Below are 27,638 nucleotides of genomic sequence, written 5' to 3' on the forward strand. Positions count from 1 at the left end.
TCCCTTGGGTAAATTCCTAGCAGTGCTATTGCTGGGTCCTAGGGGAGTCCTATTGTTAGTTTCCTGAGGAACCTCCATACTGTTTTCCAGAGGGGCTGCACCAGTTTACATTCCCACCAACAGTGTAGGAGGGTGCCCGTGTCTCCACATCCTCGCCAGCATCTAGAGTTCTCTGATTTGTTCATTTTAGCCACTCTGACTGGCGTGAGGTGGTATCTCAGTGTGGTTTTGATCTGTATTTCCCTGATGAGGAGGGATGCTGAGCATCGTTTCATGTGTCTGTTGGCACCTGGATGTCCTCTTTGGAGAAGTGTCTGTTCATGTCTTCTGACCATTTCTTCACTGGGTTGGTTTTTTTTGGATGCGGAGTTTTGTGAGTTCCTTATAGATTTTGGATACGAGTCCTTTATCTGATATGTCATTTGCAACTATCTTTTCCTGTTCCATCGGTTGCCTATTAGTTTTGTTGATTGTTTCCTTTGTCGTGCAGAAGCTTTTTATCTTGATGAGGTCCCAGTAGTTCAGTTTTGCTTTTGATTCCCTTGCCTGACAAAGCAGTCTTAATAAGAAGTGCTTTCCCCTCACACCCCATGCACCCCTGTGCACAAACGGGGTATTATTTTTCAGCTTTTGTTCCATCTTGTTGAAAACTTTTGCATCTTTGTTCTTTTGTTGAAGATTTTGGCTCTTTTCCTAGCTGAGCGTCAGACTTCGATGTGATAAAAATGTCCAGTCCCGTTTCTTCGTTGAGGCCGCTGATAAAAATAGCGGTGGCAGCACAGCCCCCATCGGGCCCTCTGTCCTTGTCAGGCTGTGGCCGGGGCGTCAGGGCAGCTCTCAGTCCTGCGCAGAGTCCTCGGCCCGGCCTTGCTGCAGCTTGTCCCTGGACTGTCGGGATAGGCCGGGGCCGGCACCACCCTGTCCCCTGCGTGACCAGAGTGGCAAGCCCCTCCCCAGAGAGACCCATGTCTACACTCCACGGGCTTTCATGGTGCTGAGTGGGTGTTTATTTTTCTTACTCTATCAAACTTGGGGTAAGACATTTTGGAACTCTTCCCGTTGTATGCGCGAAACCACCAAGGCATGCAGACTGTCATCTTTCCAGCAGGTCAGCTGCAAAACGTGTCCCGATCATGCTCACATTTCCACGGCCTGCATCGGCTGACACTCAGTGCGATGAGGGCCCGCAGCAGCGCGGGGTGCGCGTGGGGCTTAGGGAGCCCGACGCCCGTGTGCCAGGCGCGTCCCTCCAGTGCGCCGCCGTGTTCTGTCGTGGCGGAGGGCCTCGCGAGAAACGTGCATCCCGCCGTTCCTGCTCTGCAGATGCTCTTCCCTGGAGCGGAACCGCCTGGCGGGAGTACCTCCCTGCGGAGGGGTGGGGGCTGTTCCCACGGACAGCAGGTCCCAGCGGACAGCCTGGCAGGGGAGCCGGGGGGAGGGGAATCCAGCGGCCCAAGCGCCCAACGCCCCTGGTGCCTTTTCCTCCCCCGTCCTGGGGCCGGAAGAGTGTGGGCACTGCCCCGCCGAGCTGCGCCGCTGGGAGGCGTGCCGATGCTCACGGTGTTTGGCCACGTAAATAGGATGTCCCGTGGGGGCCAGGGCGTCCGTCGCAGAGACTGACAGCGGAAAATAGGGAGAAGTGGAAATTTTCGAATGTATCTGCTAGAAAGGAATTGATGGCGACGCTTGTCGAAGGGCTTCCTGGTGATCCCGGCACAGCCGTTTCTGGGTGGAGTGGAGGGCACTGGGGTTTCCAAGACTCCTCGGAATTAGGGCGCCTCACCGACTTTTTTCTTCTTAAAGCATCTCAGTGCTGGATCTCAGACTTTCTTCCCATGTAATTTTATTTTATTTTTTTAATATTTTTATTTCTAGGAGACAGAGAGACAGCGTGAGCAGGGGAGGGTCAGAGAGAGAGGGAGTCACAGACTGAAACAGGCTCCAGGCTCTGAGCTGGCAGTCAGCACAGAGCCCGACGCGGGGCTCGAACCCACGAACCGCGAGATCATGACCTAAGCGAAAGTCGGACGCTTAACCGACTAAGCCACCCAGGCGCCCCTCTTCCCATGTAATTTTAATACCTTGGAAGTTTTACCTTTTCTTAACCTTGAGGACAGCTGCCCCCACCCCCATCCTTCTCAGCCTGAAGAGGGCCTGGCCGGCACTGAAGGCCGTGTTTGCAGGTGCCGCTGTGTTCCGTGCCCTCTCACTGCCTGCTGTCGTGGGGGAGCTCCGGGTCCCAGACGGTGAACTACGTGGGTCCGCGGCTCCAGGGCTCCTGTGGATGCTGGGATGCCCTGGTGGCTCTTTCCTGTAGAGTCCAAGCCCTGGGGACCCCGAGAGGGTAGGAGAGCCCTTTACGCTTTGGGATTCTGTACATTGTAGCTGTCATTCGTGGGAAAAAATCATGACTGTTCCGAAGCAAAGTACAAGGGCAGACAGGTGCGTGCCTCCTCGAAGCCCTTAGGGGCAGCCGGCTCAGGCAGGCACCTTGCAGGGCGGGTGTGAGTGGCTGCCCGTCAGAGGTCATCCTGTGCAGTGGACGCACCGCAGCCAGCGGCCCGTGGAGCGCCCGGGCATCAGGGTGAGGCCAGGACCTGGGTCCGTGGCTCCATGGGGCCGTTTCCTGGACCCCTCCTTCCCCCCGCCCACCTCAGCCAAGCAGTGACACACAGGCCTGCTTCCCAGGGGTGGGCTTTTTTAATTGAGGGGAAAAGGAAAGAGGTGCTAATGGCACTAGAATCAAGTGCCTTAAAAATGGGCATAAACACGAAAACAGGGCTGCGCGGTGAAACCCAGGTCAGTTGTAAAGGTGGAAGGGGAGCACCGAAGACGGTCCAGATGGTGGGTGTTCTGTTCCGTATGTCTTCCCACAATAAAAAAGTTAGAATAAAGGGTAATTTTTCTTACCAGGTGTCCTTTCTGCATGTCTTCATTCAGGGGTAGCTTGTGTGTGTGTGTGTGTGTGCGCGTGTGCGCGCGTGTGTGTGCGTGTGTGTGTGTAAGGTGTTGCTTCAGGGGCCTCAGACTGAAGTCCCCCCCAACTTCTGGTGGGTCCCCAAGTGAGATGCACGTGAGTGCCTGTGTGTGTGTGTGTATGTATGTGTGTGTGCACGCACTGTGAGCAGGGAGTGCAGACGTGGGGCACGTGTCCTGGACACAGGAACCTAATTAACGCTGCAGTTTTAAAACGTTTTCTGTGCAGGTGCACATGTGCATGTGTGTTTTGCACGCACCCATTCACATGTGTACGTGTTTTTGTACACACATTCAAGTGGCAGCCGTGTGCATGTGTTTCCGCGTACACACACCTGTTCATGTATGCATGTGTGCGTGTATATTTTCGCACACGTGTGCCTGTTCACATGTGCACAAGGATGGTGCTTCGGGACGGGCCCTGTGGCCAGAAGGCCCAGCTGCTACCCCCTCTGCAGGCAGCAGATGGGCAGTACCTCGCAGAGCCTGTTTCTCAGCTGCAGACACTACCCTCAGCCTCGTGGTCAAGGTCACAGATAGAGGTTTACGGGAGCCACATCGGCCCCAAACTCAGAACGCACCGCCCTCTGTTCAGCCTCACCCAGTGCTGGGCACGGGGCTGCCCCCGAGGGAGGTGGGGCACGCGGAGCAGCAGCGGGGGGCGTGCGGGCGCCCTCTGTGCCCAGCGGGTGTGGCCTGTGGGGGGTCCACCCTGCAGGTGAAACGTCTTGTGAATAGTCGGAAATGGGACTCAAGGACGCAGGAGCAGAGACCCTTGGAGCAGCCCCCTCCCCCCCCCGTCTGCTTTGGGCTGGTGGGGGAGCTGCAGGTTGCAGAGGCACAGGCGGCCTGGGTGCTTCTCCCTGTGACCGGGCTTCCCCAGGCCTGGACCCCAGGAACGGCCCTAAGGAAGGGAGTCCAGGGCGTGGTGGCCACAGCTCCTGGCCTGAGGCATCACCTGGCCGCCCCCCGTCCCCTCCTTTGACCTCAGATGGTCGGCGTCCCCATTCCCAGTTGCTGTCCCCCCCCCCCCCCCCCCCCCCAGAGTTGGGAGGCCGTCGGGAAGGAGCGCCTTCCTCCATGACCCGTTTCCCGTGACAGCAGCTTGGCCCCCACGGTGGCTCTGGTGACCTGTGTGACGCCACGTGCTTCTCGTTTCTCAGTGTCTGGCTCAGAAGTGGACGGTCTTTTGTGGTGTTTTCTAGTCCCTTCTGGGAGCATAAAATTTGCGGACTTTGACAGATGTGCTTGGAGACGCCCACGGATGTGCAGTGTCTGGTTACACCCGCCCCCGTTTCCACCTAGGCAGTCGACTGATGGTCTCCGGCCTGTGTTTTCACACGTCCGTGTTCCTTTCACAAAAGGAACCAGGGCCCCCAGCCTTGGCGTTTCTCCCTTTGAAAATTTAAAAGCGACTCTGACCTTCTGAGCATCAGTCTGAACTGAACAAAGGCCGCCGCGTTGTTGTGCGTTTAGCCTGATTCGCGGGGCTGCTCAGCGTCCTCCTGAGGGAGGGACGTACACACCGCAGCGGACGTGCCCGACTCGGCTTCGTGTTCGCGTTTCGGAGCCGCCAGGGAGCTGAACGCTTACCCCACTCTGTCTTACCCCCCCGCCCGGTCTGCACCTCACTGCATACTGGTCCCATTTTTCTGTGGACGTCGCCCTTTCAAACGGCTTAAGAGTGGCTCCCCACCTCCTAATTGAAAACGAACATTTGTTACTGTTCGCCTCCAGAGCTGTGTGGAAATGCCTTCCGTGAAGGGCGCATTTCTGCTTCCGTGAAGATCCCTTTGGACTTCAGTTTATTTTTTTTAATGCCAAGTCGATGGGATTCCTGACTCTTCACTCCAAAAAATATACTTAAAAAAATTTAAAGAGCTTGTTTTCGTAAATAGATCCCTATGTTCCACCGGAACGTTCAGGTCTCTGAAACTCTTTCTTCGAGACCAGCAGCATCTGACCCTTGTTACGACAGAGCGCCTGACACCTTAGCCCCCCTCGACTGCGGCGGGTGCCGGGGCGTAAAGTGCGTTGGGGTACGTCCATGACGGGCATTTGTGCTCTGTACGCGGGGAGGTTTTAGCACATCCAGACACATTTGTGCACCTTCCAGACGTTGACTTCCGCATTTAAATACGCCCAAAGTCACCCTCGCGAATGTAAAATGGAATTTTTCTCGAGTCGTGTTGAGTAGCCTTGGGTTGTGGCCTAGTCTGACTCGGCAGGAGCGTTGGCTCCTGAAGGTCGCGGAGCCCGGCTCCCGGCTGGTGGTGGTTCCCGGCATCCAGCCCAGCTGTGACGGGCGTCCAGACCCCGGGTGGTCTCGGTCTCTCTCTCTCTCTCTCCTCTCTCTCTCGCCTGGGCATGGCAGGTGGGAGCTGCGGCGGCAGAGGCTGCGGCCCCGTCCCAGGCGCCGCCTCCTCTTGGACATCCGTCCCGGAAAGGTGGGCAGGGCGGCCTCGCTCACCCTTCCTTCTCACGCCTCTGAAGGGAAACTTCCGGTGTCGAGGTTTTGGACTAGAACATTGGACCTTATGAGAGAGCGTCCCAGGGACCCTTTCTGGAGGAGCCCGAAGTCCACCTGTAGCCTAGATGTTTCTGAAGCAGCCACAGGATCCCTTGGGCACAGGGAGCAGTCTGTGTGATGTCAGCCTGTCTGGGTCTTCTCGCCTGAGCCCACAGGACCCCTATACCTGCCTGCACCCAGAAGTCATGGGAAGCTTTGTGATATTGTAGAGCAGTTATTTCTTGCTTTATGATATAACTAGTTGTCCTTTGTTAACTAGTAAGTGTGTAGTTACAGCTAACTAGGTTTTATTTCTGCATACAGTCTATCGAGTCACGTGGTCAGTTGAAGAGAGGAACCCCACCCCGAATACCATCCTTTTGCCCTTACATCTGGTCCGCGCTTCACGGCGTTGCGGGGGGGCAGCCAGGCTCCGGCATCATGCGGTCTTGCCGAGGACCAGCGTGCCCGGCGCACGAGGGCCACGGTGCCTTTGCGCGTGCCGCTCTGTGTCCTCTCGTTCTGTTCTGATGAGAGATGGTAACGTCACGTTTTACGTTTTGATCTCCAGGGGGAAAGCCTCACCGCTGCTGCTTTTCCGAAGAGGCGGCTTCGACCGTGCTCTCCAACGGAGATCAGAGTCACGCCCCCGGGAACAAGGCGTCCGAGTCCCACGCCGGTGAGCCCAGAGTGGGGAGCACAGCGGCTGTGTCCGCACTCGAGAGCAGGAGCAGAGATGCGTGCAAGAGAGCAGAGCAGCCGAGGTTTTCCGTGGACTTGAAGATGCCAGCGTTTCACCCAAAGCAGGAGGTCCCCGCCCCCAGGGACACCACAGACTTCCCCTCGCTTTCGGATCAGACCTTTCCAGAAGGAGATGTGCAGCTCCCGTCTGAGAGCCCGGCTCACCACCTGAAAGAGAAGCCGTCTGACTTGCATCCTAAGGAGCACCCCGGGGGTGGACGGAGGGTGCCGGCCGCGGACCTGACCCCGCTGGACCTCAGCCACAGGTCGACGCGGGCCGGCCCCGGCCGTAGGGAGCTGGCCTCTTCTCTGCAGGCCGCGCTGGCCGTGCACCTGTGTCCGTACTGCAGCCACAGGACCTACTACCCCGAGGTCCTCTGGATGCACAAGCGCATCTGGCACAAGGTCAGCTGCAACTCCGTGGCCCCCCAGTGGATTCCGCCCAATGGCTACAGAAGCATCAGGAACAACTTGGTTTTCCTGGCCCGGAGTGGGCGCACGGGGCCCCCGCCGGCCCTTGGGGGCAAGGAGTGCCAGCCCCTGCCCATCGCTCGGTTCACGCGCACTCAGGTACCTGGAGGGGCGCCGGGGCCCAGAGGCAGCTCCTCACCCCTGGGCGTGACCGCGAAAGCCGCTCACGTGCCGAAGAGCAAGGAGGGCCCCACTGGGGGCCCCTGTGCGCTCTGGGTGGCTGGCCCCGAGGGGCCCCGGCAGGCCAGGCCTGGCCACCATGGCCCCGAGCAGCACGGCGCCCCCACGCAGCCGCCCCCGCCCAGGCCCAGGCAGGAGGCCGGCCCGAGGCCGGGGCCAGTGTCTGGCAGCGGCAGTGGCTTCAGCCGAAGCACCACCCCCACGTCCTCCGTCATCGCCCGGGCAGGCGCCCAGCCCCCCGCCGGCAGCAGGCCAGGGGACAAGTGCGGCTTCTCTCCTGCGGGGGCTGGTCTTGGCCCCCCGAATAAGCACAGTACCCCGGACCCCCCGAAAGCCAAATTCAGTCCTCAGCCTCAGGGCCAGCTGCACGCGAAAGGCGACGGGGCCCCCGCTCTACCTCCCCGCGAGCCCCCCTCCAAGGCTGGCCAGGAGCTGCGGCCGCCGGCCAGCTGTGGAGCGGGCCCCAGGGGGACCGCGGCCTCGCCGGGCCAGCCCCCGCTGCACACCGGCAAGCAGGAGCCCGCGTCCGATGGCCATGAGAAGCGCCTGGACATCCTCAGTATCTTTAAGACGTACATTCCAAAGGACTTCGCTTCTCTCTACCAGAGCTGGGGTGCCAGCGGCCCTGCCCTGGAGCACAGAGGTAAGACGGGGCCCTCCCCGCCACCCCTGTGAGCGCAGAGGAGACACTGGGCCCTCCCCGCCGCCCCTGTGAGCACAGAAGGAAGGTGGGCCCCTCCCTTCCACCCCTGTGAGTGCAGAGGTGAGACTGGGCCCTCCCCGCAGCCCCTGTGAGCGCAGAGGTGACACTGGGCCCTCCCCACCGCCCCTGTGAGCACAGAAGGAAGGTGGGCCCCTCCCTTCCACCCCTGTGAGTGCAGAGGTGAGACTGGGCCCTCCCCGCAGCCCCTGTGAGCGCAGAGGTGACACTGGGCCCTCCCCACCGCCCCTGTGAGCACAGAAGGAAGGTGGGCCCCTCCCTTCCACCCCTGTGAGTGCAGAGGTGAGACTGGGCCCTCCCCGCCGCCCCTGTGAGCGCAGAGGTGACACTGGGCCCTCCCCACCGCCCCTGTGAGCACAGAAGGAAGGTGGGCCCCTCCCTTCCACCCCTGTGAGTGCAGAGGTGAGACTGGGCCCTCCCCGCCGCCCCTGTGAGCACAGAGGTGACACTAGGCCCTCCCCGCCGCCCCTACGAGCACAGAAGGAAGGTGGGCCCCTCCCTTCCACCCCTGTGAGTGCAGAGGTGAGATTGGGCCCTCCCCGCCACCCCTGTGAGCGCAGAAGGAAGATAGGCCCCTCCCTGCTGCCCCTGTGAGTGGGGTCACCATGCTCCTCGTGGGCCTCACGGAGGGGCCTCCCTTTAGAGGTGGGGATGCTGCCCACCGGCTGTGGAGCGCAGGACAGAGAGGGCGAGGCACATGCATGCTCCCCTCCTGCCCCTCCGCCCCAGCCCTGCCCACTAGGTTACAGGTGCCTGGTGCTGAGGACATTCTTCTCCTGCTGTCCCCTTCAGGGCGCCCTTCTGGTGATGTTGATTTGGGAGTGCTGAGATTGGACAGGAGTGGGCAGCCTCAGTGCCCCTCATGTCCTTTGTCTTTTGATTTTATTTTTATTTTTATTTTTTAAGTAAGCTCTGTCCCCAGCATGAGGCTTGAACTCACGACCCCCGAGATCAAGAGTCACACACTCTACCGCACAGAGCCCGCCAGGCACCCCCTTCTTGTCATTTCAAACAAAGAGTCAGTAGATGTTCATTGTCCCTTTTTTTTCAAAAGACAAGATTGTTTATTTGAAGTGACTATTTTAAGTCTTATTTCTGTACGTACGTAATTAAAATACGTATCCGTTCAGTGGCATTAGTAAGCAAAGCCCTGCAGAGCACGAACTTACCACGTAAAGTTTGAGGGACGGGCTCGAGCTAAAATCGCAGGAAAGAGAAGCCCTCAGCAGCCGTCTTCCTTTCCTGCCAGTGTCTGGGACACGGCATCGTAACGGTAGTCAGGGACAGCTGGGGAACGTGCGACTGGCAGGATGCCCTTATTCTTGATCGCAGACTGCAGGTGGCTCTCCCTGCAGTTAACGGGACACTAGGAAATCTGAGTACTTGCTGTCGCCCCTGTAGCCAGGCATGCAGAGACCCCGCGGAGCTCTGTGTCTCCCTTCATCCCCCATCTTTGAATTGTACATCCTGCACCTGTAATTAAAGTAGGTCAGTGTCCAAAAAGACCTTTGTGATCTGGCCCCTCAAATCCCAGAAGCTGGAAGCACTTTTGGGGGGCATGGTTCAAGGTTTGGTGGGAGCTGGGTCTACAGTGGGGCCCCCGAGTCCACCGTGTGGGATGCCTGCGTGGCCGTGGGTGCCTGGTGGCAAATGTGGGTCTCTCCCTGAGTTCCTGGTTTGCGCCTGGGGTCCGCAGGTGCCCTGGGGCCATCTTGGAATGACGGTGCCTTTGGCTCATGAGGAAAACTCAGGTGGGCCACAGCCTCACAGGTGCTGCTGGGGGAGTCTGTATTGGAGGCTGCACCAGTTCCTGTGTGCACCGAGCCAGCGCCTCTTGTGAACTTTCTAGAATGAAGCTAACGGCCTGGATGCCCAGAGGTGGTTGAGACAGACACACTCCGTGCCCCGGCGCGACAGGGTGCAGTGAGCACCCAGGGGCTGTGTAGGACCCGCATCCCTTCGGGCACAGGTGCTCTGAGCTCAGGGCACAGCTGAGCACGCGCCCTGGTACAGGTGGTGGAACAGAACACACATACCGTATGGCTTAGCCTTTAATTTTTTTTAATGTTTTTTTTATTTTTGAGACAGAGAGAGAAGTATGAGTGGGGAAAGGGCAGAGAGAGAGGGAGACATAGAATGTGAAGCAGGCTCCAGGCTCTGAGCTGTCAGCACAGAGCCCAGCATGGGGCTCGAACCCACGAACCGTGAGATCATGACTTGAGCTAAAGTTGGACACTTAACCTACTAAGCCAACCAGGTGCCCCGTATTTTTATATTTTGGATTTCAGTTATGTGAGCTTTGCATAGTCTCAGCAATGTTTTCCAGTCATGTAGGTGATTTGGTGTGAAATGGAAGGATAATAAATTTTTTTAATGTTTTATTTATTTTTGAGAGAGAGAGAGAAACAGAGCAGGGGAGGGTCAGAGAGAGAGGGAGACACAGAATCCGAAGACAGGCTCCAGGCTCTGAGCTGTCAGCACAGAGCCCAACGCGAGGCTCGAACCCACGAACCATGAGATCATGACCTGAGCCAAAGTCGGACGCTTAACTGACTGAGCCGCTCAGGTGCCCCAAAATGGAAGGATAATCTACTGGTTCGACTTCAGACCTGATGGCAACCCTATGTCTTTAGGTTTGGGTTTTCTTGGGTCCCAGAGCCTGTGGGCTCCAGGTGGCGGGCGAGTCCCAGCAGGGACCTGTGTTCTTGGGTGTGGAGCCCTCACCTGTGCAGCAGCCTCCGGCGCCCTGCCAGGAAGGGAAGGATGTCATGTGACTGTGGTCATAGTCACTTCCCAGAGGGACTCATGCCAGCCCTTCAGGTATGGAATACGCAGCGTGTTCCGGAATCATTCCACGGCGTGGCTGTGGGGACTGGACGCCTCTGTCCCTGTGGTGTGAGTGCTTTGATGGTAGAGTAGGAATAAAATAACGTTACCTGTGTTTTCAGACTTCGGGGCCAGCCTGTAGTATATGATGATACAGAATTTAGGAAAAAACATGAAGACAACAGAATGAGATTGCTCCAGGTAGAATAACACACAGGTAGAATAAGATCTCTCTTACTGGGACTTAAAGACCTTACTTACACTGAGAACACAGGTAGACGTGACGATGGAAGTTCCCTGCGTCCCATGTTTGACTCCTTATAGAATCTCTAGAATCTCTCTTGTCTCCTTGTCTCCTTGCAGGGAGGCTGGTGTGCAGCAGGGCTCTGGAGCAGGGTCTGCCCAGGCCTCTGGAAGGTTCCCCTCTCCCTGTGGCTCTGGTCGACTTTCTCACACGCCAGTAGTTTCTGGGTCAGAGTGTTATACTGTTTGCTCACCAGGAAGTCTTCAATCCAGTAAAGTTTATAACCCTTTCGATCAGCTCAGAACTTTGGAGTCGCGTGGGCATAATATCATTGACCATAAAGGGCAAGGGTCTCTTCTTAAAAAGAGAAAACGATACGGCCATGTGTACGGGAGAACAGCGTGTGTGCGCACGTGCTGACGCATACTTAATTCAAGGAAATCGGGTCGGCTGAGCACAAGTGCTGTGGGTTTTTTTCCTCCTACTTTGGATAGGAAAACGAAGCTGAAAGAATTACCTGCAAGAAAGTACTGTAGTGGCTTAGTGCCTGGCGACGCAGCGGCCGTGTTTACCGCCATTACCCGTCCTGTGTGGGCATCGTTGGAATCCACGCGGACCTGCCATCCCATTACACGTGGGGACTCCACACGACCAGAGTGGTTGTCAGAGAAGTTCTGTAGGACTTGGACTGGGTGGTGCTTCTGATGGGAAGGAGTGGGCAAGGAGTTGCTTTACACGTTGCAGTTTCTCCAGGCCAAACTCCGGGGAAAGCAGTTCCCACAGGGCGTGTGTGGTTGGCTCTTGGCAGAAGGTGAGGTGGGCCCCACCCCGCCGGCTGTGTGTCCTCAGAACTGCGTGAGTGTGGGCATCTGCCCGCTCTTGGGTCCAGGGCGTGCACAGCCATCAGGGATGGCGCCAGTGTTGCTCTGGCCACGCTGTGCTCCCACGTTCACGGTGGCTGGGGCGCCCCGTCCGCCTCGGCCAGTGCTCTTTCCTTGCGGGGGGTGGGGGGGGTGGATGTAGATTAAAAAGTGTCATCTTACTTTGTGTTCCTGAAAGAGGCAGTGGGGGGTTGAGAACCTTGCGGGCAAGCTCTAAATTCCCCGAAGGCCAGTGCTGCTGACCTGCGAGTGAGAGACCTGACGGCGGGTGCCTGTGTGGAAGTCGTGCGCACGCGCGTCGTCCGCAGCTGGGAAGTGATTGTGTCCTGTTTCTCTCCGGACTTGGGCAGCGAGGAGAATTCATTCTCTGCTAATTTGACCGAGACCATCTGCCTCCTTTTCACTTGGCTTTTGCGCTCATGTGTCAGATGTTAGGTACGGAGATGCCTGGCTCAGGGGGCGGCATTTGGCATCGCGTGCTCCTGCAGCCCGGACTTTTTCTTTTTGCCGTTTCCATGTTCTGTGTCGCAGCCGCCGCCGCATTACCATTGAGCCCAGTGGGGAGGGTCGCTGGGGAGAAGCGCAGAGAAGTGGGGAGAAGAGCCGGGGAGAAGCGGGGAGGGGAGCCCGGGAGAAGAGGGGAGGGGAGCCGGGGAGAAGTGTGGAGAGCCGGGCCCCGGGAAGGCCCTTGGGCGCCGCTGCCATCACGCGAGTGCTCAGCCTTTCCGCGGACGCCCCACAGCAGGAAAGGCGCCAGCGCGTGAGGGCCGTCTGCGCCCCGTCTCCCACTGAAGGGAGCCTGGAGCGGGGCTGTAAGCCCGGCGATTCCCGGCTGTCGCGTCGGCCTGGTAAGGGGCCGGCCGCGGTGTCGGCACAGCGTGGACAGGCGGCTGCGCCTGTGGCCTCCCCGTCCCCACGGTGCCAACCCCACCAGCCGAGTGGCCACGGTGGCTCCGAGGCCCCGATCGGGTGTCCGGGGTCGTGACCCTTGCTCCCTCGCGGTCCCTTGTGTGGCTGGCTGGCGGCGGAACCCGGAGGGAAGGCTGGTGGTTGTCCTTGAGCCTGTGCTGTCCCTGTCCCTCCCTTAGAATAATGACGCTTTCCTCTCGCCCCCTCCCCCTGCCGCCCCACCTGACACCACCCACGGCCAGCGCCGCCCCGGGACGCTCTGGACGCAGGTCCGCCAGGGAACCTTCCAGCAGCTCAGTCACCCCAGGGTCCCTGCAAGGGCCCCCCAGGTACCCCACCCGCCCCTGGGCCTGGGCCACCCGCAGACCCCGGGTGAGGGGCACTGGGAGCTGACCCGCCTCGGCCGTGGCCACGTCCGCAGACACACGAGAGGCAAGGGGTGACGCCTGGTCCCCGAGTGGTCGTGCGTCCGACTCCGCCGTCGGGCCCCCAGCGCGTGTGCGAGCGCCACGTGGTCTCGTCGGAGGCAGGCCTGGTTCTGATGTTACGTTCTCGTTAGAGAGCAGGGTCCTCGGCAACGAATACCTAACGAGCTCTGCTGCCACCCCACGGGAGGTCGCGGTGCCCTGTCAGCGTGCCTCGCTGCTGGGGTTAGTCCTGACCGGCCACCGCGCCGGGGACCCAGGTTCCGTCGCCCTGCTCAGCGCTGTGGGTCCCCGGCTCGCCCGGTACCGCGTGTGCCCAGAGCAGTGCGTGGGGACACCGCCCAGCGGGGGGGGGTTGTGTTTATCAGTGTGTGAAGGATGCATGCGCGAGCCAGTGTGAGGCCAAGTGACGGAGGCTGGTGGCGATCGGGGTGGGGGGGGCCGGGGGAGGGGCGCACAGACCCCGGGAGCTCCGGCTGGCGTGGGCGGCCTCCAGCAGCGAGGTCGGAGTTAAGACGGGCAGCGACCCCGGCAGCACGAGCCGGTCCCCGAGCGTAGCTGTTGAGGGAAATTATTTTCCGGCCACAGACGAGCCTCTTCTGTGAAGGTGCTTTCTCAGTAACGGCCTCGTGGGACACGGCGCCGCGAGGAAGCTGGCCCGCCCCGCCGCACCCCTGTTCCCACAGTGGTGTTGGCGCCTCATGGTCCTTGGGGGGCTGAAGCCCATGCCTCGTCCGCTGACGCCCCCAGACGAGTAGGTCTTCCGACTCCTGGGATGTCGGGCTTTACCGCGGTGCGAGGGGGGTGGAGGGGAGGTGTGCGGGGTGCCCAGAGCTCTCTTCCCGCGGGTGGAAATGACGCTGCGTCGCTTTGGTTCAGAACCCAGCCCTTCCTTTCAGGGCGGTCTGTGGGCCTTGACGGATGTGGTGGGTCATCATAGCTGTGAATTATATGGACGTGGCAGGTCCACGGCTGCCCTTGGTCTTCTTGGGGGTGAGAGAATGGGGGGCACAGGTGGTGACTTGACACACCAGAAATGCGTCCTTTTCTCCATAGGATGTTTTTGCGTAAGTAAGTTAGTTGTAGGACAGATTTTGCCCTGTCCTTCCCTCACGGGGAAGTTTTGTGTCCTCTGTAAGCAGTGCCCTGCGGGGGTGGTGCTCAGGGCCAGGTCCCCTCCCCCTGATGCAGTGCCCTGCCTGACACACTCGTCGTGTATGGGAGCACCTGTGTGCACGCACACCTGATGCGAGTGACTGTAGACATGTGGTCTTTGTACGTTCAGTGTTTGGTGTCCACACAACATGGACGGTGCTCACCAGTTATCCTGGGCTAAGAGCTCTTCCCCGTGTCCCCTTATAGAATGCCACTCCATCCTCTCCCTCCCAGTCATTTTCCGTTGACATTCTTGCTTTCTGACCAGCCTTCGAAGCTCCCGTATCCTTACATGCTTTTTCTTCATGCTTTGCAACCGGAGCAGGCATCCATGCCCTGTCGGGGGCGGATCAAGCTGGGGGTCCTGTCCCACATGTGGGACATATGGCTGTTGAGGACGGTGACTGGGACTGAGGCCCAAGGGCGTCTCAAGAGCCTTTCTGGTCATTTCTCTAGAAGGGAAAGCTAGCAACGGAACAGCTTCACAGAGTCACTGCTATGTAAGGACGGAGCTGCCCAGACGATGCGGCCTCACTGGGGGTCTGTGTTTTGTGTTTCACTGCAATTTGAGCGCTCCTACTTGTTGCTTGAAGCCTTTTCATGTGTCATCGACAAAATGCCTTGTCATGTGTCACAGGGTTTTAGTGAGTGATTTCTCTCTCTCGATAAAACCGACAGTTCTAACATACGTGGGACTTATTTCATGATGCTGTGACGGTTTATGAACTAAGTAACATCTGTCCGAATCCAGAATTGGAAGTTCTGCAAACACATGTGATCTCAGCTCAAATCAGGTAGTGCTCTCCTTTTTAACAGAAAGAAGTCCCTTGTGACAGGAGCCCCCGTGACATGTTTGCCAGATGTAATAACAGCAAGGCCCACCATGGCTGGAGAGTCACATACCGAGATACAGGTGCACCTGCGCCCGTAGAGACCCGCTCAGTCCCCCGAAGACGTGGCTTTTTGACGAGCGTGTTGGAGGGGTGGGAATCGCCAGGCGAGTGTTAATGAATAACCCCACGAGACTCCTCAGGAAGACACGTCAGTTTATTTGCTGCATGTTAATTCTACTCAAGTCTTTTCAAAATGCTCCCGTCATGGGGAGAAACAGATCAACAAAGCAAATCACTAAGACTGTATTTTAAGTTATTTCTCTGTTACTGGCAGTTACACTGAGAATTTCTTTTTTTTTTTTTTTTTTAATGTTTTATTTATTTCTAGGAGAGAGATAGAGACAGCATGAGCAGGGGAGGGTCAGAGAGAGAGGGAGTCACAGACTGAAACAGGCTCCAGGCTCCGAGCTGGCAGTCAGCACAGAGCCCGACGCGGGGCCGGAACCCACGAACCGTGAGATCATGACCTGAGCGAAAGTCGGACGCTTAACCGACTAAGCCACCCAGGCACCCCTACACTAAGAATTTCTAACAGCCGTTCCTCATCCTTGACTGAGACCAAGAAGGATGTGTTCGTATTTTTTGTCTCCACAGGCTCAGGTTCTGCTGTCTTATGCTTCTTACCAACCGACCTGCTGACTTTGGGTCCACAGAGACGTAGTGCTGGGACCGTAGGAGCTGGAGCAAGGCCCCCGTGGGTCAGCCGTCCTTCCCTCCAGCGAGTGACCGGCTGCCCCCACTGTGGCAGCTGGTTGTGATTGTGGGCCCTGGTCGTAGACTTTGTCCTCTGTTACATTTAAAGTAGCTTTTGTTGATTAATCACTGGATGTCCTGGATTTCTACAGAGATTCCATTTCCTTAGCAAACTTTAGAATTTAAGAATTCCCAAGATGTGTCTGCCAAGATTGTTGAAAACCCTATCAGTCACAGAGGTTAAAGCCTCCATATTTTTCTTATCCTGTAGTTCCCATTCTTTAAAAAAAAAAAAAAAATCACCGTTGCTGTGCCAGATTGAGGGTGCGGTACAGATCCGAGGAGCGATTCGGCACTTGTCTGTCCGGAACGGGAGTCCTTACGCTGAACCAGCCCTGGTCTTTCTCACGTTTGATGAGTCTGCTAGCATTAGGTGATTAACCTTTATGTCACATTCTTCTCTTGGGCACATTGGAAACTGTGGATTATGGGTTTTTGTTTTTTTCTTTTTAAATCCTACAACATCTCGTGTTCGTGCGGAAGTTACACGACACAGTTATTGGACTTTTACAGATGCTCATCATAGATGCAAGTTCCGTTGTAAAATAACCACTCGCTCCCGGTTAACCATGTTTACCGAGCACCTGCCACACGCCAGGCTCTGTAACACGGAGGCGACCAGCGCACGCGGGAGAGCAGGCCCATCCTTTTCCTGCTCTTGTTTCCTAAGGTCCAGGTGGGGATTTAGACAAGGGGTTTCTTAAGGGCAAGGCGGCCATCTGGTGAGGGTCCTGGCATCCAGAGGGGGGCACCTGGAAGGCCATGCAGGGGCAAGAGCATGTTCTGTTCGAGGAGCTGTGACGTCCCCGGGGCCGGAGGACGGAGGGCATCTGCGGGCGCTGGGAGCCCGAGCAGGGACGGCGGGGTCGGTGCTGTGTCTCTGGACGATGTTGAGGCGGGTTGTGACGGTTCTGGACGGGTGTCTGAGCACCGCTGTGGGGGCCTGGGGCTGATTGGTGAGAGCCACGGGGCCCCGAGGTCGAGTGCGGCGGGGGAGAGCAGGCGGGCGTGCCCGCATCCTCGGCACTGCAGTGGGACGTGAGCAAAGGGAAGGGACCGAGGCGACCCTGGTCCTGGCCGCTGCCACTGGCCGCCCTGAGCCCGCAGCCTGGCAGCGAGGAGCCCAGCGCACCTGGCTCCTGGTCATGTCTGAGCCAAGTTCGGGGGTGCCTCCTGGGGCTCCCCCAGGGGTGTCCGGCCCGAGAGTGAGGATGTGGGTTTGAGTGGGGAGGAGATGTGTCTTTAACAGCTTCCAGCATCGACATTCAGTGCAGATCAGCCGGTTCGCTTTTGGGGAACTAGACACTGTAGACGGCGGAGGTGCGGGGTGGCTGAGTAGGGAGCTATACGCCGAGCCCCACGCCGGCTCCCTGGAAGGGTAGGATGGCAGCAGCGCGGATGGCACTTGCGTGGGAGGTGAGCACGCGGGGGCAGATGGTTATCTGGTGCTGTCCGTTACCCCAGAAACGACCCGTCCCAAGTAAGCGGAGGAGTCTTGGGGACAGAGGGGGGTGTGGTACACACACACGTGGACGTGGCGAAGCAGGTATTTACGCGGGTGTTGATACGCCCATCCCCATTGTCGACGAGCCTGCTCGCAGTCCGTGTAGGGAACCTCTCTGTCCCTGGTGCCTTCCGGCTGTTGGAACCTTGGAAAGCCTCTTGTTTCGTCTTGTTTGGTTTCACAGACTAGTTGTTCCTTGGAGGGAGGATGTGCCGTGTGAGGAAAGTACTGCCACGCAGACGTCGGGGCCTGGTTTGCGGCTCTGTGCCGGCGAGACCTCGCTTCGCATCTGCGCCCGCACACCAGCCGCCCGGGCTTTGCCGTGTTAACATGTGGGTTTTCTGCGTTCGCTGATTCTGACTGTACTGTGCATCTGAGTGGGCCGGTTAACAGGCGAGAGGTCCGGTTCCAGAGGCCCAGGGATCTGACTCAGGGCAGAATGGACAGACTTGGAGGAGAAAGGGAACTATTATCTTTTGCTGTGTTTTTGATAGTCCGTTTTCCGTACACATGCCTGTCAATGGGCGTTCGCTGCTCCCGTAGGTGGAGTGGGAAGGACTTCTGAATCCTTCGAAGTTACAGACGTGGACTGAATGGTGGAGTTTCCACAGGAAGCTTGTGGTCCTAGGGTCTGACCCCCAGCGTCATCGTTGGCATCTGCTGTGGCAGGAACCTGCGCCTGGGGGTGCAGAGCCGTCCTCGTGGGTGGCCGTGGCCGTGGCGGTAACGTGGTTCTCCCCCTGCTTGGGAGTAGAGGCGCCCTTGTTCCTGCTGGTTGTGGTGTGAAACTACGGGCATCGGGGAGCTGACACCATCAAGCAGAGGTGTAGAGTGAGGAGGGTGTCCTGCATGTTGTCAGGATGCTTCGTCATAGCTTTCCGTGACTCAGGAAGCGTTCAGTTTCTCGTAATCACCAATATTCATCATTAGGAAGAGCATGTTTTGAAAATAATGGGCTGAACTATGGGTATTCTTATCCCATGGATGTTACAGGGATAAAAAAACTAAGGAGGCTTTTTTTGTGTGTTGTGAAAAAATTGTGTTTTTTTACTCTATTATTAATGCTGTTAAACCTTAGAAATTAAAATGATGTTTAGAACCAAGAAAAATGAGCCCTCTCTCCTGTCACCCACGTCCCCCTGCCCCATGGCTTTTGGATTTAAAAGACCAGACTGGCGTCTGCTGAAACACAGAATCTGGTGTTTTCAGTTTGTTTAGATTCCTTGCCAGAATTTAAAGACTATGATTAATAGTTTATTTCTTATTATTCTAAATGTTATTTTAAAATAGTTAAGCCGGAGAAATAATTCCATTAATCAAAATACCAGGAAATGAGAAAATAAATGGCAATCTAATTTATCTCCTTTTTGGCTACGGCAGTTGTGGTGCAGATGACGGAGAAGTCTCGTCATGGGCGTGTTTGTGGACGTGCAGAGTCTGTTGTCTGACTTTGTGATTTTCGGCACCGCGGATCAAATTTCAAAATTTGGCTCATCTGCCTGAGCGACTTTATCATTCACAAGGCCAGGCAAACATCTTACACGTTATCTGTTTTTCTGTAGGCAGAGCCTCCTGTGAAAAGCTGTGAATATAACGAGCTATCTGTCTAAAATTACGCACAGGAAGTGCATGATTCCCTCCCTGCCAGGGTTTGTTGGGTGCGGGTCTCGGTCAGTAAGGTGCATGTGCGATGTTATTCTGCATTGAGCGCTATACCACGTGTCTCATGCAAGCCTCGTCCCCCTCCGTCTGAAGGCTGAGGGTTCATGTGTGTCCTGGGATGGGGGGGACAGGCTTGTTTTGTGTTAATGCCATTAACCCCCATACACGAGGACGTGTGCATCCGCTTAGCCTATGAAGACAGAAGAAAAAAGTGTGGTCCAGAACTCAGCATCCACCCCCAGAACATTGAAATGCCTTAAAGAAGGATCCTTACTTCAGCGTTACCTGAAAAGCTCACAATTCACATAGTGGCCAAAAAAAAAGCGCCAAATTTTCTGCATACTCTGTCCTGTAGGAGAGACAAAGTAACCTGTGTGTGCTCGAAATACTGTGTGTGCACTGAATTTAAATATTTCTGGGACCGCTTTCTTCTGTAGCTGCATTTCTTCCCTTTAGCCTGATTTCTCAGATGAATTTCACTCATTTCCAAAAAGCTTGTAGGACAGCCGTGTGGAGTAATAAAATGTTGGTCCCAATGAATCAGTAAGTAAAAATGACTGCCTTAAAAAATGATATGCTATTGGAACATATCCCTTCAATTATAAAGCAAAAATAGGCATCTGTGTATCTAGATTTATGGACTAAATTTAACAACCTCATTATTACGGTTATCCAGATTTTGCAGTCTTTGTAAAATAAACATTTTTAAAACTTTTGGAGCTCTGGAATTTAAACTTCCAGCCTTTTATGTAGGGAGGCCCATCTTCCTGTTAACTCTCTAATGATATATTTTTTTTAATCTGCCTAGTACAAGTGTGTGTTTTCTGGTCCCCAGGAGGGAGCAGTCCAGGGGGAGTACCTCCCCTTGGGGGTGTAGTGTGTGTTATGGGTACAAGGTCTGGAATTGCCAGCAAGTTTGTTTGCTGCATACAGTCACTTTGTAGAGACTTCCACGGCCACCCCCTCACAACTAACGGCAACCCCAGTTCTTCTCTCGGCAAACACAAAGGCCGTTTTCCTTCCCTGAACGGATCTGGAATCAGTTCTGAAAGAACCCTGTTGATGAATCCGTCCATGGGTGGTGTCACTGGGCAAAAACGTGAGCCTTATTCTCAGTTTACTGCAGGAAGTTCACCACCTACCTCAGGAAGTTCCGTTACGTTTCCTGCGTTTCAGGTCGACTTACGTCTGTACCACTGTGACCACCCCCCCCATACCCCAGTTTTCATTGCATGTCTTTCTGACCGCCTTCAGCCTTGACTGGAAGAGGTCGTGAATGGAGGGCAGTTTTACATAGGAATTTTCTGACAGGTTAGCTAAAGAGAAGCACTTAATTTGCTGTGTCCGCCAGCCCCTGCCCCCTCCCACCCACTTATTTCTAGGGTTCCCCTATGCGGAGTTGGAAGCCGGGTAGAATCTAGTTTACGCATGCATGTTAATTTCCAGCGGGCCAGTTTCACCTCATCACGACTTTAGCTGAAGGTTAATGCAGTTAAGTAAGATTAATCTTACTGTTGTTTTTGTCCTGAGATCATGAACTCCATTGTTCAAATAGCGATGCTTCTGATGTCGTTTGAGAGCCTTCTCTAAGAGCCACCGGCTCACATTTATTCCCATTTTTATCTTGCAGCTCACTTGACTTTCGAATACCCCTTCTGTTTTTCCAGCACGGTAATTATTTATGGAAATTGGTGAAGGCTGTCTCGGTTCTGACAGACCTAGTGAGAGCTGAGCTGTTCTTTTTCTGTTCGTGTGCCCCACGCGCCCCCAGTTCAGCCTTGTTTCGGAACTGTCCTTGGCCTGCTCCGTACTACAGATTCCTGCTTTTTTGGGAATCCTCCCCCAACTCCATCTTGCTACCCTTTAACCTTTTCTTCCCAGCTGGTTCAGACGCTATTACTTGTGTTTCCCACATGCGGAAGGGAGAGGCCTAACGATCCTCTGAGTCCCTGAAGGCGACTGTCCAGAGCTGCCTGTGTCAGGCAGGAGGGCACAGTGAGCAATGTACCCGAGTTACCGCCAAGGTCAGGGGGCCCCGGTGACCTGAGGGGTCGCCGCGCGAAGGTCATCGTTTGTGGGCTGGGGTGCTGGTGAGAAAGTTAACAGGGAGAGTGCACTTGGGCCCCGAAAGGCAGAAATGAGCTTTTCTGTTGTCTGCTATCTCTCCTCCAGGGGAGAGGCCGTTCTAACCCGGATACCGTCCAGACAGTGCCTCTCGGAAAGGGAACCTAAGGACACGTCTCCGGCGTGCCCCGCTGCCCCGCGACCGCGCGAGCCGTGCCCCCGCGGGGACCGACAGCGACCCCGACCACCCGCGGCCGGACGCCGCACACCCCCAGCGGCCGCGCTGCCCGGAAGCCGACGGCGATGCCTGTGCCTGAACGGCCTCTGACAAGAACTGCCGGCCGGCCGCGGAGTAGGCGCGCCTGCTCTCTGCGCACGCGCAGGCCCGCGCGGCCTCGCAGACGGCGGCGTTGGGGGGCCTCGGGCGTCCGCGGCGTCCCGGACGCGTCGGACACACTGGAGAGGGGCTCGTGTGCGCGTGGCACACACCGGAGAGGCCGGAGCTCGGGACGACTGGCTGGAGACGCGCGCCGGCGGAGCCCGGCCTCGTCCGGCGGGCGGGGGGAAGGGGGGTGTCAGGGAGGCCGCGGAGGAGAGGCCGCAGGTGGCGCCCCGGGACGCGGGCTCGGCGCAGCGGGGCCGTGACGAGGGCCCGACCGTCCGGGGGCCGTGGGGGGCCGTGCGCGTCACCCGTTGGCTCCCCCCCCGCCCCGTCTTCGAGCTCGGCGCGCTCCGGAGCAGACGCGTGTGTGCAGTCCGTACGTTCCGCTTCGGAGGAGAGCTGGCGGGACGCCCCGAAGACCGGGCGTCTGTGTTTATTCTCAGGACCTTTTTGTAACAGGGCTACACTCTGTAAACTGCTCGTGAAGGAGCGGTCTTCACAGGTTCCCCGGCCACTGAACCCTCCTGGTCTGCACCCGTGTTAGTGATGGCGGGGGAAGCCCTGAGCGGATTTGGGGGCCCTGGTGCTCTCGAACCTTCTTTCCCCCCTCCCCTTCCCATCGGTCCCTACACCAGCCCAGCAAGTAGGTGTCTTTTCTTCTTGGGCCCGGGGCCTCCTCAGGATGAATTCCTCCATTCCCAGAACGGGGAGGGCCCCAGGCCCGTGGGCGGGGGCGGCTCTATATACCTCTTCCTCAGTCCCGCAAATGCAAGTTCTTGTGGTGGGGGGTTAAGGCCCGTGACAAAGGATCTTAAGCCGTGCAGTGTACGCAGTTGAAATTGTATTCCACAGATATAGATGTTTTCTTTTCCTATTACTGTGACACTGTGTGTGATAGTAATATTTCTGAGAGTTTCAGATTTTTGCACATATGATTTTATGCATTATCAAAAGTTACTGCTGCCTTGAATGAAAACGTTCTGTGAAATTTTTTGCAAAAGCTTTACTAGGTTTTTTTTAATTGTGAAATTTTGTAAAGGCAGGAAATGGATTAAAACAAGCATGCTAAATATATTTTTCAAAAAAGCAATAATTTTACATGTACAGAAATTATCCTAACCTTTAATACCGGTGAGAGCGACAGTTTACCTAATGCAGTAATGGATTAGTGCAGTTTTTGTAGAAAACGGGCTTCTGATACAAAGATTTGTCGAAATGCGTGCGCGCGCACACCAACCCTGGAGTGTGATTTTCCTGTTCTAATGATTTTTGTTGAATTATTATATTATTATTATTATTGTTGTTGATGTTATTAGTTGGTGTTTGGTTCGGGATTCTACTTGTTACTGAGTTTCAATTACTTGACGGTTCAGGTTACTTCTGACACTCGCAGATAATGGAACGTAACTGGCTAGCTTACATATACACGTGTGCATACGCACATGCGTGTGTTTACATGTGCACACGTATCTGTGTGTGTATGTAACTTTCTTACTTACTTTCTCCTGATAATTCCTGCACCAGATGCAAACCAGAATGATCTGTTGTGTTGGCCTAATCAGGAGCGTCCACACAGATACCGTTAAGCAGCTGTAGGCGACTCTTCTGTAAAGTTGTTTTGAGCAAACTTACAGAGACACATTCCTCTGTTCCCCTTAGGAGTCACAATGCCTTTTTGTTGACTTACGTTGGATCATTCTGATCGCCTCCCCAAAGTGATCGCTTCTGCATTTCGTTTCCCCGGGCGAAAGCAAACAGTGACCGTTCAGGGGTGCGCAGGGGCTGGCGACTGGGTCCTGTCTGTTTCTCCGTGTTCTAGTTATTAAAGCAGTCCTGTACCCAAAGTGACACGGACGTGTTCTGTCCATTCTTAACTGTTCCAGAAGCGGCACGCCGGAGCCCAGCGGGCGCTCGGCCCTGGAGGGATCTTCCCGGGAGGCCCTGCTCCAGGGCGCCTGGTGGAGAGAGGGGCGCGTGCCTGGGGTCCCTTTGACGGAGCGCACACCAGGTCGGCTCATGTATCCGTGCGCTGCATAGAGTAGGTTTCAGGTACCTGAACAGACGGAGAGGAGCCTCCAGGGAAGCCACCCTCCAAGATGCACCGTCCTCGGGCCTGACTGTGGTTTCTTCCTTCCACTGGTCATCAGTATTGTATCGGTCTGTTAACGTGTTTATGTCAGTTTGACCATAGTATTTAATATGATTTGTGTTTTCTTATTTATTTAGCCAGTGTGTTTGATTCGCTTTTTTTTCGGATGACGATTTCCGCATGATCTCTCCTGTAAGTCACCTTCTGACTGTTACAGACTTCTACTACCTCTACCGATCTGCTGTTCCCTCGTTTCTCAACAGGATTTTTACAGTGTTGGCGTCTAATGTAACTTAGACAATAAAGGGTTTAGTTGTCTGCACCACAGCTTCTGGGTGTGTCTCCCCCGTCCCCGCCTGTGCTCTCGCTGCTCCCGGCGCGGCCCGCCGCCTGGCTCTCCTCCTCGCCCTCTCCTCCTCCCTGCTCATGTCTCTTACTCGTTGTTCAACTCAAATAACACGTAAATAATGAGCTTCTAGGAATCTTTTCAGGTTATTCACTCATATTCCTTAATTTGAAGAATGAACACTTGAGTTCTCGGAAAACTCGGCGGTAAGCCTCTTCTCTGGAAAGCGGTCCCCTCCTCTGCCGCTTCCCTGCCTCGTTCCGGAAGGTCTCCTGGCATCTCAGACGGATACATTGCACCTGGGTCTAAACACAGTACAGATTCTCAAGGCAGGTGGATTTTGCCTCTTCAGTTTTGGAAAGTGCTAAGTGCTTTTAGAGGTCCCTCCAGTGTGGACTCATTTAATTTTTAAACCAAGAAGGACACTGGTTTCCTGACAAGAAGCAGCTCCAGGGAGTTGCTCAGGCTGATCATTGCACACGGCCACTGGGTCAGGTAGAGTGATGCCAGTTTTTTTTTTGTTTTTTTTTTTTTTAAGGTCTTTATTTTATTTTGAGAGACAGAGACAGAGTGAGCGGGGGAGGGGCAGAGAGAGAGGGAGACACAGAATCTGAAACAGCCTCCAGGCTCCAAGCTGTCAGCACAGAGCCCGACGCGGGGCTCAAACCCACGAACTGTGAGAGCATGACCTGAGCTGAAGTCAGACGCTCAACCAGCTGAGCCACCCAGGTGCCCCTTGCGTTCTCAGTTTTGACCAGAGAGTCTAGAGCCGTCTTAGGACTCAGCCACTCTGTCACGGGTTATGTGATGTTCTAGAAACATCTATGTAACGGCGCGCACGCGCGCGCACACATTTAGATTTAGTAATTTAGCACTCCATTAGGATGGATGTAGTGTGGAATGCAGCAAGTAGCAGGTGTTTCTCTGGTGCCACCCAGGGAGCTGGCTCAGGGACCTGCTCGTTCTTTCCACTGAGAAAGTGAGTAGCTCACAGCATAAATACTCCACTTTCTGTGGAAGATGATAGCACTTGCCCATCTGTGCCCGAAGGACCCTGTACCCCCTGGACACTCGTGGCCACGTTCTCCTTACCAGTCATCCCGCTTCATCGCAAACGATCGCCCGCCAAGCCGCGAGAGGCTTCAGTTACGGACGAAAAGGAGGGACCGTATATGTCTAACTTTTCCTTCCCACTTTCCAGACGCTGGAGCATGTGTTATTTTACTGCTTTGAACTTTGTTGAGTTCTGATGGCAGAATGTTTTCTTCACTGAGAAAACAAAACCCCAGGCCAGGACGTGGAGAGGTGGCGCGATGCGCCCGAGCCCCAGCAGGCAGGCGTCGCGGGGCCGAGGGACGGCGTTCGTTCTTCGTCAACCTTGCTAATTATACTTTGAGGCAGTAAAATGCAAAAGACCATAGAATTTGTATTTCTTTTTTTTTAAATACAATTTATAACATTATATTTTGTACTCTTTATATTAGAATTTGTAACTAGATTGATGTATTTAACTCTATTTCTGAAAAAAAAAATAATTCAATGTTTCAGTTATGTGATAAAAATATTTAGATAAAACATATTCATTCTATTGGAATTTGAAATCAATAAAAAGATCTTGGAGTTCTTGAGATTTGTAAGACCTTTTTCCCGTATTTCAGGAGGTGGCTTAAATCCTTTGTCTTGATCTGTGGTTTTCTTTGTTTTTTGTTTTTTGTTTTTTGTTTTTTTTTTTTGGAAGTACACAAGCCAAAATGTTAGGGCTCTTTATTTCTATGAGCAGGAGAGTTTTAGCACAATTCACAAGATAATTAATTCATCTAAAAATGTATCAAGATTACCAGGGTATTTTTTTTTCTCTTTTGTAGACTACAGGACACATACACTGTTTATTTCTGAAAGAGACGATGTGTTTTTCACCCCTCACCGCCCCCCCCACCTCTTCTTTCCCGCACCAAATACACGCACCACCCCTTCTCTTAAAGGCACACAGGGCAGGACATCGGGGATGGACACACAGGGACACCGAGTCCCATGAAATCATTTCAAGAACTTGGGGCTTCAGAAGCACTAAGAAAACTTTAAAAAGATAAAATGTGTTTGTTTTAAAGTTAGAAGGTACAACTGTGTGTCCAGTGGCAGAAAAGGGAAGGGATGTGGGGAGCACCTGCTTGGGGCCTTCCATTGTGCGGGGAGGAAGACCGAGGGCCGGCCCGCACCTGTGACCTTCCGGTGGGCGGGCTGACAGCGCACCGAGTTCATGGCCCTCTGTGCTCTAGGGTGGGGGCACCCAGATGAGGGGTTCCCTGAGCGGCCTTTAGATTCTGTAGGCCCCGAGCCAGCCTTCGTCGTCAGTGTGTTATGGCTCAGGCTACCGAGAGCCGCTGTGCCCTGGGGGCTGCTTTTAGGGGGAAGGGTCTTTAGAAGGCAGCTGACATGAGACACAGAGCTGAGAGCACTGCGTGGTGACAAAGCAGAAACCCCCGCTCCGAGCTCCAAGCACCTGACGTGGGGGTTCCTTCCAGATGACACGGCCGTGTGCATGCACAGGTTCACACCCAGCACTGTCCCCAGGCCTGGGGTGTCTGCAGGGAGCCACACCCTTTCCTCCTGCAGGGCAGCCCCCGCCGTCCGCCTGTAGGTCACCTGGTGGCCTTGGCCCTTGAGGGGAGGCTCCTCGGCCGTTGGGAGTTAGGCGGCAGAATATTTGCTGTGCTGTGATTTGCCACTTACCCCACTGGATGCAGGAACTGACTTGGCCGTGATGCACACCCACGCACGCACACACACACTCCCTCTGTTTACGGTGGTGCCTCCTTTTGTCTGGCGTCCTTCACTTCTAATCCCTGCTGTTCATGTTCTCAATCCCCCCTTTTTCAAAGGTGAGTTGCCATTCAAGAGATGAGCAGACTTATTGACAGAAAATGTGAAATGTCACTCAGGTCCAGGCCTGGGTGGCAGGTCCTCGGAGTGTCTGATTGCCCCTCTGTCAGGGGTAGGGGCCTGCAAGGCTGTGTCAGGCTGTGGGAGCCCAGGCGCCTACAACAGTCGCCTCACACACCCCTCCGGGTTCCCTTATGGCAAGAGGAAAGAGCAAACAAAGATCATATTGAGGACGCTTTTTTCCCTTTTCCAACGGAAGAAGACCGTGTGGAGAGTCCCCCATTCCCAGCCCCCTCCTCCAGGGAGGTCAGGTATCTGGGGCATCAACCCCGGGTCAGGGGCCAACGGTCCCAGCTTGCAAAGGGCAAGAGGAAATCTCACCTTGCTCTGTGCTGTTTTGTCAGTAGAGGAGCAGGGTTCAGAGCGCAAGAAATGTCATCCACACATGGCCCAGTGCTTCCCCGTGTCTCCTGCTGTTCAGTTCTGGGAACCTCTACGGGGAGCCACGCCCTCCCACTGTCCATCTCCTGGTCACCAGGTAGCACATGGCGTCCGGCTGCGGGCTGGCGGCTCCTTGGCCATTGGGAGTTGGGTGGCAGATGGCCCTTGACTGGCTGTGCTGCGATTCTCTGCATCCTGCGCTGTGGTGAAGACAAACTAGGAAGTGCCCGGGACCACATAACGGGCATTGAAAGAGGAGGGTATCTTTTAAAGAAAAACTTCATACGACGCAGGTGAGTGATCTGAGATACTGGAGACCTTCCCAGGGAAATAGGTCAAAACTTGAGGTATTTTGCTTGCAGAGTTCTGCCGAGGCAGTGGGAGGGACGGAGTCACCTGAGGCTCAGGTCCTCTGACAGTAAGGCCACCTGCCCTTTAAACTGAGGAGCATCCCGACCCTGCGGAGGTCAACCAGAACTTGATGTTCACTTTGGAGGAAATCCGTATCCGGCTTCTTGCATGGAGGTGTCAGTTGCAACCAGATGACCATGAACATGCACGTCTCCTTGAAAGATTTTAGACTTCT

General features: G+C 55.4%; 1 protein-coding gene across 1 annotated transcript in view; it reads left to right on the forward strand.

Annotated features, from left to right (window-relative positions):
* ZNF516 (zinc finger protein 516) overlaps positions 1-24,306 on the forward strand; it is a 62,217-nt gene extending 37,911 nt beyond the window's left edge. Inside the window, exons 2-3 of the mRNA XM_039236421.1 lie at positions 6,057-7,520; positions 21,023-24,306. Coding sequence (XP_039092352.1) covers positions 6,057-7,520; positions 21,023-21,039 — 1,481 coding nt within the window. The 3' untranslated portion in view covers positions 21,040-24,306. The remainder of the gene's footprint in view (positions 1-6,056; positions 7,521-21,022) is intronic.
* Positions 24,307-27,638: the final 3,332 nt, after the last annotated feature.

Source organism: Hyaena hyaena, unplaced genomic scaffold, assembly GCF_003009895.1.
Source record: "Hyaena hyaena isolate Hyena2069 unplaced genomic scaffold, ASM300989v1 scaffold_110, whole genome shotgun sequence".
NCBI lineage: Eukaryota > Metazoa > Chordata > Mammalia > Carnivora > Hyaenidae > Hyaena > Hyaena hyaena.